The following is an 18,324-nucleotide window of genomic DNA, read 5'->3' on the forward strand; positions in this document are numbered from 1 at the left end:
AGGAGTGGTAGTTGGTTAGTTATCTTTAAGTTAGTGGCACAAATGTATTAGAATACTGGAGTGAGCCATATAGTCATGGGCCTCAATATGTATGTCATACAGATGAATGTAGAACACTCTACAATCCATTTAAATGCAGCTTAACTGGCGAGGATGCGGAGAAAAAGGAACCCTCCTGCACTGCTGGTGGGAATGCAGACTGGTGCAGCCACTGTGGAGAACAGTATGGAGTTTCCTCAAAAAACTAAAAACGGAACTCCTATTTGACCCAGTGATCCCACTTCTAGGAATATATCCCAAGAAACTAGAAACACTAATCAGAAAGGATATATGCCCCCCTATGTTCATAGCAGCAGAATTTACAATAGCTAAGATTTGGAAACAGCCTAAGTGCCCATCAGCAGATGAGTGGATTAGAAAACTGTGGTACCTCTACACAATGGAATACTACACTGATGTAAAAAAGAAGGAACTCCTACCATTTGTAACAACATGGATGGACCTGGAGAGCATCATGCTAAGCGAAATCAGTAGGAGAAAAATATCACATGATATCACTCATTTGTGGAATATAATGAACAACATAAACTGATGAACAAAAACAGATCCAGAGACAGAGAAGCATCAATCAGACTGTCAAACGACATAGACACTAGGGGGGTGAGGGCATGAGGGGAGGGTGGGGGGCAATGGGGGATAAGGACACATATGTAATGCCTTAATCAATAAAGAAAAAAATTTTTTAAAAAGATGAACAAGTAGTTCTTAGATGTCTACATGGATCATGCCATTTCCAATAACATCTTCAATTATAAAAATAATGAAAAGTAGAGGTCAACAAAGAAAATACTGATTCCTATTATCACCATAAAGTATTGTCAGGTGCTTGCAAGTACACTTAGGTGTTCACAGCAGACAACCTACAAGGACAATTATAAAAATAAAAAATAAATAAAAGTAAAATAAACATATTAAGCTTTTATTAAGTTAGTATAATTCCTATGATGGTTAGTACATCTTAGTCACAACTGAGACTCCTCTTTCTTTAAGTTTTTATAATCAATATATGGAAGGCATGCAATAATAAGTTCTTCTTCTGTACATCCTCTAAGACAACACTTTTCTGAATATCCTCTGCGTACCCTTTGGGGATGATTCCCCCAAAACAATTTCCTTAAGGTTTTAATTTTGTTTGTATTTTGCTTCTGAAATTCTACAATCTCATGAACATATGAACTGATATCTTGTGATGAGGCAAGTTCTCTTGTCTTATTAGGTAGCAAGTTGGCCTTGTTATACTGATACTCAGGAGGTGACGGTATCTCCAAATTGTTTGTTGCTTCTTCCTGAGAGGCAGTAGAAGAGACTGTTGAGAGATGAGAAAAATTCTACTTTATTAAAATCATCCTCTAGCTGTAAATTTAATCATAATACTGGAATACTAACGTCAGTAAATTATTTAAAAAACCCACAAGTAATCACATTTTAAACAATAAAATGTTTATTCAGAAGTAATATATATTTTTAAATAAAATACTTGTAGGCAGTGTTTACCTATAAAAAGGCTTAGAAATCTTTGTACATTTTTATGCAAAAAACATTTTTTGAGATATTCACATGCCATAAAATTCAGCATTTTAAAGCATACATTCAGTGATTTTTTAGTGTATTCACGAGATTGTACAACCATCACCATTATGTAATTGCAGAACATTTCTATCACCCCAAAAGAAATCCCATCAGTGGTCTCTCCCATTTCCCACATCCTTCAGTCCCTGGAAACTAATCTGTTTCTATGGATTTTCCTGTTATGAAAATGAAATCATACCACATATGGCCTTTTGTGTCAGGTTTCTTTCACTTAGCATAATGTTTTCAAAGTTCATCCTTGTATGTATATATACATACTGTATAATTTACTTACGTTTATTATCTATCTTCACTATTCTACTAGCTTCATGAGGACAGGAGCCTTTCCTTCTTCCTGAGTGAAACTATTCATTCACCTTTATATACCTACTAGTTGGCCAGTGCACAGATTCGTGCATATTGAAAGGAAATTAATTAGAAGAAATATTTTAATATCACTATTCACCCTTTCTCTATAATAGAAGTGTCAAAACCAAATTCATGGTTGACAATGACAGATCAAAACACACATGTGTGATTGGCGCCAGCGAGAGCTTTATATGTATTGCGCATGCGCGAGTCAACTTAGCCTTTTATAGATACAGAATAAACTTGCTTAATTAGACCTGCTTTCTGATTTAGCTAATTTTTTTTCCAGCCCAGTGAAGCACCCCAACTTCTCTTTCAGGTAATTGTCAGCAACACAGCAGTAAATATCAACACGAAGTAGATTATTATTGTAGATCATGCAGGGAGAACAAAGGATAAAATATTTAACTGCAGCAATGTTTGACTATATTTTGTGCAGTGAGAAAACCTGAAGTCATTTTCAAGTTCCACCATTTCTTACTTCTTTTCAGTCAGGTCAAGTTTCTAAACTTTCTAAATCTCCGTTTTTCCTAGCTAATGAAAAGAAAATAGGGTCCCACCTAGACTCCTATCGACCTACTCCAGGACTTCTATGAGGATCAAATGATATGAAGCATGGGAAAATGTTTCACAGACATTTGGTTAAAGTGCAAATGTTTCCACCTGACTATAAAGCAAGTCGTGTTCCTGGGCTGAAGAAACTCCAAGGAGGCTAGTGGCTAGGGAGAGGAAGCCGGGCATTGCTACGTGATGTCATTACCCACCACCCACAGCTACTGTTTCTGGGCTGGCCATGGGGTCTCGGCAGTGTTTGGCTGTGATTTGGTGGGCTGTCACTTTGGGGTGGTGGCGGGGTCTGTGTCCCACTTGGGGGAAGCTGAGTGTTGCTTTGTCAGCCAGGTCTGCACTGCCATTTCTCTGTAAATGGCAAGTATGCATTACAGCAGCTCCTGCATTGAGCGTCTGCCCCCTGGTGGTCAGTGCATGTCACAGTGACCCCTTGGACAGAGGGAAGGACACTTAGCATATTAGCTTTTTATTTATATAGAATATAGATTTTCAAGAAAAATACCTAGCCTATAAGAGGCACTCAAATGTTGTTGAATTAATATAGAGCGGGGGCCTGCATGCCCAGTTTTGATAATGATATCTAACAAGCAAACAAAAATAAAGAATACATGAATGAATATCAAGATAGGGGAATATGGTCAATACTAGAGGCCTGGTGCATGAAATTCATGCACTGGTGGGATCCCTAGGCCTTGCTGGCAATCAGGGCCGATCGTGGCCTTCTGGCTGCCAGCTGGGGCCTCCCTTCCCTGGCTGCTGGCTGCTGGCCAGGGCCTTCCTTTGTCCCGTGCCGCCCCCTGGTGGTCAGCGCACGTCATAGCAAGTGATTGAACTCTTGGTCTCCCAGTTGAACTCCCCAGGGGACACTTTGCACATTAGCCTTTTATATATATAGATAACTGGAACAGGTGTTATGGATTATGAAAAGCTGGTGATGAAACATTAATGGTTTCTCCTACACTAAGAAATGGGAGGCACAATATACTCAGCCAGAATTTAGAAATATCATGAAGCCACATTTTGGGGTAGGTCTTGGAGACATGGCCCATACATGCAGGATCCATAACAAAAAGTACACAATATCAGATTTAAGTTATGTATGAGTAGCTTTGAAATAAATTTTTTTTAATATCAGTGTACCAAACTATCTTTTCCAGTGTTGGAGGTAAATAGATCATCAGAAAGTTAAAATGCTAGATGATTTCATTTATATATGGAATCTAAAAAACAAAATAAGCAAGCAAGCAGAACAGAAACACACTCATAAAGAGTGTGTTTAGATAGTTGCTAGATGGGAGAGGGGTTGGGAAGATGAATGAAAAAGGGGAAGAGATTTATTTTATTTGTAAAAAATATATTTTTATTGATTTCAGAGAGGAAGGGAGGTGTAGAGAGAGATAGAAACATCAATGATGAATCATTGACCGACTGCCTCCTGCACACCCCTCACTGAGGATTGAGCCTGCAACCTGAGTATCTGCCCTGACTGGGAATTGAACCATGACCTCTGGATTTATTTGTTGATGCTCACCACTGAGCCACGCTGCCCGGCGATTTTTTTTTTTAAATTAAGAAAATTGTCTCCATAGCATGCTTTGTCAAGAAAAGGGATTCCAAGCTCTTTTAAAATAACAAACTCGAGCTTGGATATCTGAAAGTAAAATTTTGACTGTAATATAGGTAGTGAAAGCACAGTATTAGATGTGAGAGAAATGTCCACCCAACATGATGTAGAAAGTGAAGGTCCTCCTTGCATGTCTGGGAGAAAAGAATAAGGAATAGGTAGAGAGGTGTACTAGGCCCATGTTACTCAAAAAGCATCATCCAACCAACAGCATCAACATCACCTGGGAGCTTGTAACATTGTAGATTATCTAGTCCCACCCCAGACCTACTGAATCAGAGTCTGTATAGTAGCAGCATCCACCAGGTGATTCATATGCACTTTAAAGTGTGCAAATCACTAAATTAATGTACAAGTGGAAGATTTCAGGGAGACACTTCTTCCTTTATAAGAGCGGGATAAGGTGAGTTTATATGTAGGTAGGTTTGATGGTAGAAAATGGTCAAGATTCAGTCTGATGGTTTCCATGGTGTCTGTCTTTAAAAGTTTCATTTCCATGGCGGCACTAATATTGTAAGTTTCACTCATTCGTTCCTTCATTAAAAAATAAGTTAATGAGTGCCTACAATGAGACAGGCACTTTTTTACTTTGTTTCAGTCATCTACATTAAGGTCTCTCTTTTTCTTTTCTTTCTTTCTTTTTTTTTTTTGACATGATAGTCCTTAATTTCAGAAATCTTGACTTTTGCAAAATTTGCACAAATACATGTAATTACCTTAAAAAGACAATAATTTTGATCAGACTATGCTATGGACCGCCTATAAATAAAATTCATTTTATTTTTGAAAAAATGGTAAACCATATGGGGCTAACATGTGTTAGTCAGAAAATGTAAAAAAAACATACAGTGGGGCCTTGACTTACGAGTGTCCCGACTAACGAGATTTTGAGATACCAGCTGTCTGTTGGCCGATTTTTTGCTTTGAGTTGACAGAGTACTTCTTTTTGAAAAAATGGTAAACCATAAGGGGCTTAAAATGTGTTAGTCACAAAAATGTAAAAAAAAAAACAAAAAACATAGTTGGAAGATAACAATAGCTCTGGAACAAGAATATTCTTCCTAAAAACTGCCTAACAGCATTCAGGATGACTTCAACATACATTCAGCACAGACAACGCGCCAGGCCCTCTGCTGGGCACGTCAAGTGAAAACAGCCTGAGACGGCCGCTACTCCATGGGTCGGCACCGGAGGCTGGACTCACCGGAGTGAGGCTCGTGCGGCCCCACAGACACGGTGCTGTGGAGGACCCTGAATTTTGTTTAATGCTCAGCTGTCGCAGTCTTGAAATTCTCAATAACTTGATCTTTGAACTTTTAAGTGAAGTGTGGTGGGACACTGGGCCGTGTGTGAGCAGAGGAGATAGGCACAAGAAAAGGGGATGCGGGGTGGGGGGGGAGCTTTATATTTTAGCAACCTCCGTGGTCCTTTCCTGCCTCTTGCACTTGGGCCAGGCCAATCATGAAGCCGGTCCGAAGACGAGTCCGATAGAGCCGAGTGTTACTCCTGCGCTAGACGGAGAATGGAGGAGCCACGGGAAGGTCAGTGGCCGCCCACGGGGGGAAATGATACCCAGGTTAGCCTTTGCAGGACAAATGGAGTTTGCCAGGTGACAAGGGTACTCCGGAAAGGGAAAGCTAGCGGCGAGCAGCATTCTTACACACATGTGTGGACTGACATATGTACACTTATTTCCCCTCAGTTAAAAAAAAAAAAAAAAAAAGCAGCTTCGTAGAGGTTTTGTATACCCACAATACCCTGGCTTATAATTTTCGTTTTCAAATCTACCTGTGTACTAGGCACACATTCCACTTCTTGGGGAAGGTCGCCATGTGGCCGAGCAGATTCAGGGATAAGAAATATACAGAGAGTCCAACACGCCTTTGGTTTAGAGACGTTTACCTGCGTCTGTGCCTCTCCCCCGGGCCCGGAAAGCGTTTGGGGAGCTTTTCGCCCGGCCAGGGAGGAAGCTTTCCACCTTCTCCATGGCCTGGAGAGCCAGCTGCTTTCTGAAGGGGGTGTTCTCCATGAAGTGGCTCCAGTCGGCATCTCCACAGAGTTTCACGATGCCTCTCAGGAGGTGCCTGCCGCACAGCTTTCGGGCTCTGCTCGTGTAGCTTTGCTCTTGGGAGAACCGAACCAGCAGGAGCCCGAGCCACAGCGGGCACAGGTGGAGGAGCGCAGACATCCCTCACACCGCCCCCTCCCCCGAGATAGGCCAGCCACGCGCGTGCGCTAACCGCCTCATGGCCCTGCGCCTGCGCCAGAGCTGGGCACGTGCACACGCATGCGCGCACACCCGTAGGTCTACTGAGCACGTGCACACGCATGCGCGCACACCTGCAGGTCTACTGAGCACGTGCGGACCTCGGGGAAGGTCGTGAGAACACGGACAGGAAGTGGCGCGAGATGGTGCCTAGGCCTGGGCTTCCCGCGCTCCCCCTGGCTCTGAGGCGGTGGTAAGTAACATGGTTGCTTTCCTTTTTCTTGCCTCCCTCACTAGGGAGACGAATCAAATGAAACAGGGGCCCCAGTTAACGGGAAAAAAGCCACAAAACGATGTGTTGTTCCTTCCAGGGTAGCCTTTTTTTGCGTGGTTGTTAGTGGGGCGTCACTTCTGCAGAGAAGGCGCTCCTTTCCTTCACAGTGTTTACCTCAGGAGGTTGGTTCTCGGTGGCGTGCTTGCGCAGTAACTTCTTCCTCTGCACCCCCAGCTCCAGGAAGGCAGGGCCTGTGTCTGCTGTCCTTGTCCCTTGTGCCTCGGGGCCTGACACGTACTTGGCAGTGAAATATGTTGAAACGTGACGTGTGCGAGCGTATGTGTAATGTGTATTTTTTAAAAATTCTTTATTAGTTAAGGTATTACAAATGTGTCCTCATCCCCTCCATTATGTGTATTTTAAAGTCAGACTCAAAGCTTCTTCAGAAAATGTCTACCCGCTCCACAGGGAGAAATGGGCCTCGGGTACCTGGGATGGTAATCTGGTTCTTTTGGTTATAGATTATAGAGGACTGCCTATTGCCATATGGTAATTAATCCGTGGCAGGGACTCGTAGAGGATTTGCCTTCTAAGAATGACAGAATTTTGTTAAATTAGGAGGGAAAGGGCAGGAAAGAGCAGTGTAGTTTCTTTCTGTAGGTCGCTTTGTCACTTTACTTTTTTTTTTAAATTAGTGTTGGCTGTGAAGCCATACGACCCACAACGAGGGGGCAGTCAGGGGCAGTCTCAGGAGTAACCGGTTTAAGGCTGACAAAGCCTTAGACCAGTGGTTCTCAACCTTGGCTGCACATTAGAATCACCTGGGAATCTTTTTAAAATCCTGATTTCTGGGCCTCATCCTCCGGAAATTCTGTTTCTTTGTTATGGGGTGGGGCTATAACATTAGTGACAAACAGAATTTTCGGAGGATGAGGCCCAGAAATCAGGATTTTAAAAAGATTCCCAGGTGATTCTAATGTGCAGCCAAGGTTGAGAACCAATGCCTTAGAGAGACACCAGCAGTTGTCAATGATATTCTCCATTTCCCTTCACATTTTACTTTTTCTCTCCCCCTTTCTTTCTGCCTCCTGACTGTCTTTTTCTCCATTTTCCTTTCCTCCAGCTTTGCCCTGCTTTCCCAGTGGCATCCATGAATACTGTTAAATTAACTGGCAGTCAGATATTTCTAAAGCTTGATGTGATTTGATTAGCTTGATTTCATTGCCTTCCTTAAAAAACAACTAATGTCCAAACTACAGTGGGCCATGAGTCCTAGTCAGAACTTTATCAGCGAAACCCTGTGAAAAAGGAAAATATTTGTTATAACTGAGAGGAAGATTCAAAACACACACACACACACACACACACACACACACAGTAAGCAATATGTTGTCAGAAACTGGCAAATTTGATTTATATTCTCATTCTCTTTGCACTTGCTATACCCTTGCCCTGCTTTGTATTTCTTCTTATCATTCATTACAAACTAACATGCTATATATTTTACTTCTCTATATGTTTACTATTAGTCTCTTCTTCCCAGAACGTGAGCTCCATGTAGGCAGTGATTTTATTAATTTTGTCTACCTTGATATCATTTTTCTTGAACAGTGCCTGGCACATAGTTGGTTCTCAGAGATAGTTTAATGTTAATAATTATAACTAATAATATCAATAACAAATAATAAATGACATGTTAATATCAACAATCATATCACATTTGGTGAATGAATGAAAGAATAACTGAATAAGCTTCCTAAGAATTGACTACTTGTTCCTTTATATCCTATTTTATGTTTATGTCATAATTATAGTTCTTTGTTGCACTATGGTGAATTTTGAAAAAAAATCATGTACTAGTAATTATCTCTTCTCTATTAGTTGTAAGCTCATTGAGGAGTGGAACTTTTTTTTTTAATGTATAGGGATGCCTGCTTTATTTCCTACTAAGTGACTGCATTTCAGGCTGGAGACATCAAGTAACAGTCTAATTACCAGCTAATTTTGTACCTCTGAACTACACATCAGCAATCCAGTTCAGACAGGAGCAATGGTGTTACAGATAATTGGGGGCTGGGTTTTCCAAATAAATGGTCTTGGTTGGCAGAGTTCTGTAGAGTGGAACCAAGGATAAGGCCTGCGGTTGCTTCAAAGACCCCGACACCTGGTTGAGAGAGGCTAAAACTGTGCAGGTTCCTAGGCGAAGCCCTCCATCCCAAATGCTAAGAACACAGATGCTATTCTCCTTTTTGTGGTCAGTTAAGCCCAAATAAGGAGCCAAGTTAGCAGGGCCTAGGAAAGTGGACCCAAGGCATACTCTTCATTGACATGTCTTCTGCCCTCATTCCCACCCTTGGACACAGCTTTTTCTGCAGGTTCTTAGGAAAAAGCTAGGCTTCTGGTAAGTAGTCTCTTTTTAGTTCTGCTCTGAAAAGAAAAGGGAATGACAGGGGTAACCAAAGTTGGGCACAGGCACCTCAACAGAGTTCATGTAGTCCTGGCCCAGAGGAATACACTGGGGAGGCGGTGCTTCTCTAAGAACCAGGGCCAGGTGCATCTTCTTGGAAAGATGTTGGAGGGGAAGAAGTTATTAACAAAATTCCAAGCTAGTAGGGGCTGTTTGTATGAGAAGGCAGAAACTTAAAGAAGGTCAAGATCAAGGAAGAAAGAGAGATAAGAAAGGAATGAGAAGCTCTTAGTCCATGGTAAGAGCTCAATCAAAGTAAGCAGTTACTATATGAATCACCAGAGAAGAACACAAACTTCGTTTGAAATCTGAGATCCCTGCCCAAGTACCAATTGACAAGCTAGTGTTTTTCCCTCAGACCAAAACAGACTAAGTTACTTAGAAAAAGATTTCTCACCAGAAGCTCTAAGCTGAGGTGTAACGAGGCGGCCCTATTCCTGTTCCACCTTTGTCACTGAACTGTGTGAGCCAGAGCACGGATGCACTGTCCCTTCTTGCTCACTGGGCAGGACACCTTGGCAAATACTTCACCAAGAGCTGGTGACTGAGAGAGTGAGTGATGCAGCACCAGCTCTGGCCAGGCTTGGGCGTCCGTGAATCGCAAGCAGCGTCTCCAAACATGGTGGGTTCCTATGCTGCTGAGAGGATGCGCACCCTAGGGTACTAGCTGAGAAGGTAATGCAGAAAAACGGTACCATAGCGAGGCTGGACACTTGGGTTATGTGATTCAGGACATGCTGGAGAAGTCTGTGGGTATAAGGAAGGAAGGGAAGGAGGGAAGACTGAGTTTTAAGTAGTGTCTCATGAGGTCGGAGGCCCACTAAATGGACTCTTGTTTGAGCTTCTCTTCTAGGAGTCATTCAAGAGGCCTCTGCAATGGTAGGGCTGATCTCCTCCACATCCATCATGTCCTTGACCCAGACTGCCATGTCCAGTAGCCTCTGGCAGGTTGGTATAATCTCTCAGGGAGTCAATCATATCATCCTCCTCCACCATGAAGAACAGAAGTGGTGCCTCCCCTTTGGCTTTGTACTTGGCAATGATCTTCTCAGCTATTGGCTGGATCACCTGCTTGGCCACTTGGGACTTCCCATCATCCTCAGAATCTACAAAAAGGATGAGGCCAGGGCTCCAGGGCATTGGAGTCAGACAGCTCCGAGCACAGGCATGATGTTCCACGGGAACTCCCTGCAGTTCTTGCCCTCGGTCAGCACCTCCACTGGACCCTGCAGGTCCAGCATGATGAGGGTGGGAATGCCTTGAATTCCATACAGCCAGTTGAGGCACAACACTGGGCCTCCTCAGTGTAGGGGACAGCAAGCCAGGGCATCTCACTGAAGTACTATTTGAATATAAGTCCTCTGACCTGTCTGCACTAACAAGGATGACTTCAAATTTCTGACCTGCCTCCTTGATCTTCCGGTAGGATTCCACCAGGACCGGGGTGAGGCTTTGGCAGGGGGGACACCAGTGTACGGAGAAATAGACTTCCACGTGAGACCCCTCCAGGCTGCTATTCTCCATTATTTCTAAGCAGGAGCCCTGCAATGACTTCCCTGAAAAAACGGTTTAGGTCCCCAAGGGAATTCCAAATTTTCTGGGTCACCATGAATCACCAGCAGCCCATTCCTGCACATGATCTTCCCAGTGTTAGCATCTAAGAATATTAGTGATGAATGTTGGAAATTTGATATTTGTTCCAAAGTTTAAGCTTCCTGTATTGCATTGTCAACCAAGACATGTCACCCAGGAAGTCCTGCTATTGCTGCTGGTCCTGGTCCAAGGACACAAAGACATTTCCAGGCAGCACTGGGGTTCTGGCTCCATGACGACCAGCCAATCCCTCCTCCCCTCAGGCTCACAGCCTCTGGCCCAAGCCTCTGTATTCCCTTGTCCTGGCTCAGGCGGCCATACAAAGTGGCTAGGCTGGCATTAACCTGCGCGCAGGGGGGCGCTCAGGCTGCAGCCGAAGTAGAGCAGTGAGTGTAATCCACCTCCTTGTTGCTTCCTGTCATCAACTTCTCAGGGAGTATCTCCCTCCTCCAGAAAGTCCTACATCCTGGCCCACTGCAGCGGGCAGTCAGACTGCAGTGGCAGGGCTCCCTGGGTCTGCACAGTGGGCGAGGCCACAGTGGTGTCGAAGGCAAGAGGCAAGAGCCAGGGGTGGAGGAACTGTTTTTTAATATTTATTATCCAAGCCTAAGACAGTACCTGCTAAACATTTAATGAATGAATGAACACATTCTACCTACAAATACTACTTACAATATTAGCAAGATTCAATGAATTTAGTGAATTGAACGAATTGTTCGTGAAATGATTGATTTATTTTGAATGAATAAATTACTGTTATTACTGAATGAATTCCTGCCTGACTTATGTGTTTCCCTTCCTAGCTACCTTATTCCAGAACATTGTCATAAAATGGGAGCTGCCCAGTAAAACACATTTGAGTATTTATAAATAAGAATTTCATTTATGAAAGATAAAACATGGGGTTGTTAGGAATTATACTGGAATATTTGTTTCTCAACTTATTTTAGCATTTTGTGTTGATATTTTGATGTGGAAACTAGGATTCCCATGACTTAATCCTTAAAATTTTTAGTTTAGGATGTTAATTGTGGGTAGAATGAATTATAATAACTAAAATAATTGCTTGGTTATAATACAAGTAATGTCTCCTTTACTTCTTTGCTTTCTGTCCAATTATTTATTTGTCTTCCCTACTGTAATGGTGTTTTATTACACTTTATTCTTGGTGTTTACAGCAAGTATGTATTGTAGAATACATATCAGTAATATGTATTCAAATATAGGTTTTTACATTTTAAAAAAAAATTTTTAAATTAAAGTTTATATTCAATATTATTTATATTATTTTCAGGTGTACAGTACAGTTGTTAGACAATCATGCACTTTACAAAGTGATTTCTCCCGATATTTCCAGTACCCACCTGGCAACATACTTATTACAATATTATTGACTATATTTCCTATGTTGTAGTTACATTCCCATGACTGTTTTGTAACTACCAGTTTGTATTTCTTAGTCCCTTCACCTTTTTCACCCAGCCTCCCAACCCCCCACACATCTGGCAACTATCAGTCTGATCTTTGTATCTTTGAGTATTTCTATTCTGTTTGTTCATTTATTTCACTCTTTTATTTTCCACATATAAATGAAATTGTATGGTATTTATCTTTCTCTGTCTGATTTATTTCACTTAGCATACCCTCTAAGTCCATCTGTGCTGTTGCAAATGGCAAGGTTTCATTCTTTTTTATGGCCAAGTAATATTCCATAGTTTCTCTGTACCGCTGCTTTTTTATCCACTCATCTATTTTATTAATTTATTTTTTTATTGATTTCAGAGACGAAGGGAGAGGGAAGGAGAGATACAGAAACATCAGTGATGAGAGAGAATCATTGATCGGCTGCCTTCTGCATGCCCCCCACTGGGGATTGAGCCTGCAACCTGGGCATGTGCCCTAACTGGGAATCGAACTATGATCTCCTGGTTCATAGGTTGATGCTCAACCACTGATCACACCAGCTTGGCAATCCACTCATTTATTGATGGGCACTTGGATTGCTTCCATATCTTGGCTATTGTAAAGAACACTGCAGTGAACATATGGGTGCATATATTCTTTTGAATTATACTTTGGGTTTCTTCAGATATATACCCAGAAGTGGAATCACTGGGTCATAAGGCAGTTTCATTTTTATTTTTATTTATTTATTTATTTTTAAAGTATATTTTATTGATTTTTTTTTTACAGAGAGGAAGGGAGAAGGAGAGGGATAGAGAGTTAGAAACATCGATGAGAGAGAAACATCAATTCAGCTGCCTCTTGCACACTCCCCACTGGGGATGTGTCTGCAACCAAGGTACATGCCCTCGACCAGAATCAAACCTGGGACCCTTCAGTCCGCAGGCCGACGCTCTATCCACTGAGCCAAACCAATCAGGGCGGCAGTTTCATTTTTAATTTTGAGGAACCTCCATACTGTTTTCCATAGAGGCTACACTGATCTGCATTTCCACCAATAGTGCACTAGGGTTCCCTTTTCTTCAACATTCTCTCCAACATTTTTTGGTGATTTATTGATGATAGCCATTCTGACAGGTGTGAGGTGATACCTCATTGTGGTTTTAATTTTCAATTCTCTGATGACTAGTGATGTTCAGCATCTTTTCATATATTTATTAGCCAATTGTATGTTCTCTTTGGAGAAGCGTCCATCTGTTCTCGCCCATTTTTTTTAAATTGAATTGTTTGATTTTTTTGGTGTTGAGTTGTATGAATTCTTTATAAATTTTGGATATTAATACCTTATTGGATCTATCATTGGTGAATATGTTCTTCCATTCATAGGTTGTGTTTTTGTTTTGTTGATGGTTTCCTTTGCTGTGCAGAATCATTTTAGTTCGATGTAGTCCCATTTGTTTATTTTTTTCTTTTGTTTCCCTTGTCTAAGGAGATAAAGAAATATTGCTAAAAGAAATGTTTCTTTTACTGCCTATGTTTTCTTTTAGAAGTTTTATGGTTTTGAGTGTTATATTTAAGTCTTTAATCCATTTTGAGATTATTATTGTGTATGGTGTAAGAAGGTGCTCTATTTTTACTTTCTTCAACTGTCCAGTTTTGCAAGCACTGTTTACTGAATATATGGTCTTTATACATTCTTGCTGCCTTTATCATATATTAATTAACCATGTAGGTGTGGGTTTATTTATGGCCCTCTATACTGTTCAACTGATCGACATGTCTTTTTTTTGCCAGTACCATACTGTTTTGATTACTATAGCCGTATAGTATTGTTTGATATCAAAGATATGTTTTGAAAGAATGATTATAATGACATATTATCTGTTGAGTGATTACCACATCAGGCTTGTATATGTTGTACCCCATTTAATCTTTGTAGCAGGCATATCAAGTAGTACTATAATTATCCCCATTTTATGGATGAGGGAGCTCAGACTTATAGAAGTTAAGAAATTTGTCAAATATCACAGAGCTGGTAAGCAGAAGAGGCCTGAGTCATTGAAATTTTTAAAATCCTGATTTCTGGGCCTCATCCTCTGGAAATTCTGTTTCTTTGTTATGGGGTGGGGCCACAACATTAGTAACAAAGAAAGAATTTCTGGAGGATGAGGCCCAGAAATCAGGATTTTAAAAATTTCAATGACTCAGGCCTCTTCTGCTTACCAGCTCTGTGATATTTGGCAAATTTCTTAACTTCTATAAGTCTGAGCTCCCTCATCCATAAAATGGGGATAATTATAGTACTACTTGATATGCCTGCTACAAAGATTAAATGGGGTACAACATATACAAGCCTGATGTGGTAATCACTCAACAGATAATATGTCATTATAATCATTCTTTCAAAACATATCTTTGATATCAAACAATACTATACGGCTATAGTAATCAAAACAGTATGGTACTGGCCCCCATGGAGCCAGTCGGCAGGTGCCATATCTGTCTCCATCAACCTGGGTATCACCATTCACCCTACTGGTGATACACTGAGACCCTGCCCTACCCAACTAGCGGACCTATCCAAGCTGTTTCCAATGTTTTTTTTCCATACAAATGGTCTGTCTTGGCTTATGTTCCAGACTTCCCTAAAATCTCTCAAACAAGCAGAATCTGGCCTCAGCATGCCCCATAACTCTTGCTAAGTGGCCTCAGGCCCAGCACTAGTGGTAACCAGCCTTGGTTTGCAGCTTGACCTCTCCTGGGCACCTTTAAGCCCAGCACAAGTAGAAGCCATCTGTAGATTGCTTTGTTGTTCATAATCGATGGCCCCAGGCAGAGCACACGTGGTGGCTGACCTTGGCCTGCACCTTCCAGGAGGCCCCAGAGCCAGCACACCCAGTGGACAGCTTCAGACCATGCTGGAGCACCATTCAAACACCTTCATGAGTAGCACACTCAAGGAGTGGACTCAGCAGTTACCAGAGTAAAATCTTAGATATTTCTTGTAGCAATATTTTTTCTGATATATCTCCTAGGGCAAGGGAAACAAAAGAAAAAAAAATAAACAAATGGGACTGCATCAAACTAAACATTTTTTCACAGCAAGAGAAATCATGAGCAAAATGAAAAGACAACCCACTGAATAGGAAGACACATTCACCAATGATACCTCTGATAAGGAGTTAATATTCTAAAATTTATGAAGAACTCAAACAACTCAACACCAAAAAATAAACAACCCCTCCGCCCCCCAAAATAATCCAATTTCAAAACAGGCAAAGCACCTGATTGGTCACTTCTCCAAGGAAGATATACAGATGGCCAATATACATATGAAACGATGCCAAATGTCACTAATTATCAGAGAAATGCAAATTAAAAGCACAATGAGTTATCACCTCACACCTCTGAATGGATATCATTAATAAATCCACAAATGACAAGTGTTGGCGAGGATGTTAAGAAAAGGGAACCCTAGTGCACTGTTGGCCATAATGCGGATTGGTATAGCTACTATGGAAAACAGTGTAGAGTTTCCTGAAAAACTTAAAAATGTAACTGCCTTTTGACCCAGCTACTCTACTTCTGGGATTATATCCAAAGAAAATTGAAATGCAGATTTGAAAGAATATATGCACCCCTGTGTTCATTGCAGTTCTACTTACAATAGCCAAGATTGGAAGGAGCTCAAGTGCTCCTCAGCACTTGATAAGTGCGGGGGGAAAGCTTGTGCTACATTTACACAATGGGAATACTACTCAGCCATAAAAAGAGGAAAATCTTACCTTTTGTAATAGCATAGATGGACCTGGAGAGTATTATGCTGAGTGAGATAAGCCAGTTAGAAAAACACAAGTACCGTATGATTTCACTCATGTGGGATCTAATGAACAAAATAAACTAACAATGTGGAGACAGACTCATGGATACAGAGAACAGAATGCGTGAGAAGGTGAAGGGATTAGGCAAGGAAAAAAAGAAAGACTGCTGAACACAGACAACAGTATAGTGATTGCCCAAGGGAAGGAGGCATGGGGGGAGGTAGAAGAAGGTAAAGGGGTATAAATGGTGATGGAAGAAGACGACTTGACTTGGGGTGGTAAACACAATACAATATTCAGATGGTGTATTGTAGAATTGTATACCTGGAACTTGTATAATTTTATTAACCAGTGTCACCCCAATAAATTCAATTAAAACAACAAAATCAATGAGATACCATTTCACCTATTAGAATGACCAAAATCCAGAACACTGATAACAACAAATGCTGTGGAGGATCTGAGTAAGAGGAACTCATTCATTGCTGCTGGTAATGTAAAATGGTATAGCCACTTTGAAAGACAGCTTAGAAGTTTTTGTGTGGGTTTTTTTTTCAGTATTAGTCACTTTATTTTCTCCTTTCTGTGGTTGTAAGAAGTATGTTGCCATTGTAAAACAAAAGATTTTAGTAATAACATTTTTATTTATATTTTCAGCTATCAAATTTCTCAAAGATGTCCAGTATATGCTCTATCATATTTTTAAAAAATTATTATTGATTTTATAGAGAGGAAGGGAGAAGGAGAGATAGAAATGTCAATAAGAGAGAAACATCTATTGGCTGTCTCTTGCACATTCCCTACTGGGGACTGAGCCTGCAACCTGGGCATATGCCCTGACTATGAATCAAACTGCAACCTGGGCATATGCCCTGACTATGAATCAAACTGCAACCTGGGCATATGCCCTGACTATGAATCAAACTGCAACCTGGGCATATGCCCTGACTATGAATCAAACTGCAACCTGGGCATATGCCCTGACTATGAATCAAACTGCAACCTGGGCATATGCCCTGACTATGAATCAAACTGCAACCTGGGCATATGCCCTGACTGAAAATCTATCCAGTGACCCCCTGGTATATGGATCATGCTCAACTAATTAAGCCACACTGGTCACACCACTCTATCACATTTTAAACATTATTTTCCCAACATTCTTCATAGAAGCTAAATAATGGATTTCATTAACCCCATTTTACAAATAATGAAATCTCATAACATATAACATACTGCATGCTAAAGAGAGCACATTTTCATGAAGAGAAAAGTCTTGAAACTTCCAAACTTCCTTCTCAAAATTACTGTCTTTTGCTCTTCTAGAAGTTTTTTTTAAAAAAACTGAACATCTTCTTACCATATCACCATATCATCATGTTTCTTGCTATTTACCCACATGAGTTGAAAACATGTCCACACAAAAACCTGCACATGAATGTTTTTATAGCAGCTCTATTCATAATTGTCAAAACTTGAATGCAACCAAGATGAATGAATAAAAGAACTGTGGTACCTCCATGCCAATGTTATTCAGTGCCATTAAGAAATGAATAATCAAGCTTTGAAAAAACATGGAGAAATCCTAAGACATATTATTAAGTGAAAGAAGACTATCTGAAAAGGCTATATACTGTGTGATAACGAATGAGTTTCTAGAGAGGCAAAACTGTGGGGACAGTAAAAGAATTGGTGGCAGAGATTTGGGGGAAGGGAGGGAATTTTAGGACAATGACCTTGTCCTATATGGTACTATGAGAATGGATACATGTCATTATACATTTGTCAGAATCTGTAGAATGTACAACACCAGGTATAAACTATGGGCTTTGGTTGACAACAATATGTCAATGTTGGTTTATCAGTTGTAACAAATGTACAAATATTGGAGGGTAGGGGAATAGGTGCCCTGGAAAGGATGGGAATATATGGGAGCTTCCTGTACTTTCCACTCAGATTTTCTGTGAACCTAAGACTAGTCTAAAAACAAAGTCTATTAATTAAAAACAGAATTTATAACACAAAGAGTGAGCCCTAATGTAAACTATAGACTTAGGTTAATAATAAAAATATAGCCTGACTGGCATGACTCAGTGGTTGAGCATCAACTTAAGAACCAGGAGGTCACAGTTTGATTCCCAGTCAGGGCCACAGACATTTGGTGGAAATTTACTTGGTATTTAAGTGAATTTGTCTAAAATTTTACGTCTATGTAAATTGAAGGAACTAGCTAAATACTAAAATGATAAGTTTGTTAATTTACTATTCTAACAAGTTTTCATATCAATTCACAGTTACTTTGTTACAGAAATGGTTTGTAAATTCTACAATCTAAATACATAAAAGCCTAAGCGACTGTCCAACTGT

The 18,324-nt window shown here is 40.8% G+C and overlaps 1 protein-coding gene and 2 pseudogenes across 1 annotated transcript; 1 reads left to right on the forward strand and 2 right to left on the reverse strand.

The window, feature by feature from the left end:
- Positions 1-1,022: 1,022 nt before the first annotated feature.
- Positions 1,023-6,380, reverse strand: INSL6 (insulin-like 6). The gene is made up of 2 exons (XM_005861346.1): positions 6,095-6,380; positions 1,023-1,366 (listed from the first exon to the last, which is right to left on the reverse strand). The coding sequence occupies exons 1-2, from the start codon at positions 6,378-6,380 to the stop codon at positions 1,023-1,025; spliced, it is 630 nt and encodes a 209-aa protein (XP_005861408.1).
- Positions 6,381-9,999: 3,619 nt separating this feature from the next.
- Positions 10,000-13,496, reverse strand: LOC102259871 (annotated as a pseudogene).
- Positions 13,497-15,630: 2,134 nt separating this feature from the next.
- LOC106725249 overlaps positions 15,631-18,324 on the forward strand; it is a 15,551-nt pseudogene continuing 12,857 nt past the window's right edge.

Source organism: Myotis brandtii, unplaced genomic scaffold (assembly GCF_000412655.1).
Source record: "Myotis brandtii unplaced genomic scaffold, ASM41265v1 scaffold149, whole genome shotgun sequence".
NCBI classification, from domain to species: Eukaryota; Metazoa; Chordata; class Mammalia; order Chiroptera; family Vespertilionidae; genus Myotis; species Myotis brandtii.

What these genes read in the sequence shown, in the direction of transcription:
- INSL6 (XM_005861346.1), bottom strand. Translation starts at nt 6,380, where the DNA reads ATGTCTGCGCTCCTCCACCTGTGCCCGCTGTGGCTCGGGCTCCTGCTG. An exon ending in GGGGAGAGGCACAGACGCAG is followed by an intron (nt 1,367 to 6,094) that starts GTAAACGTCTCT and finishes ATCTCTCAACAG; the next exon opens with TCTCTTCTACTGCCTCTCAG.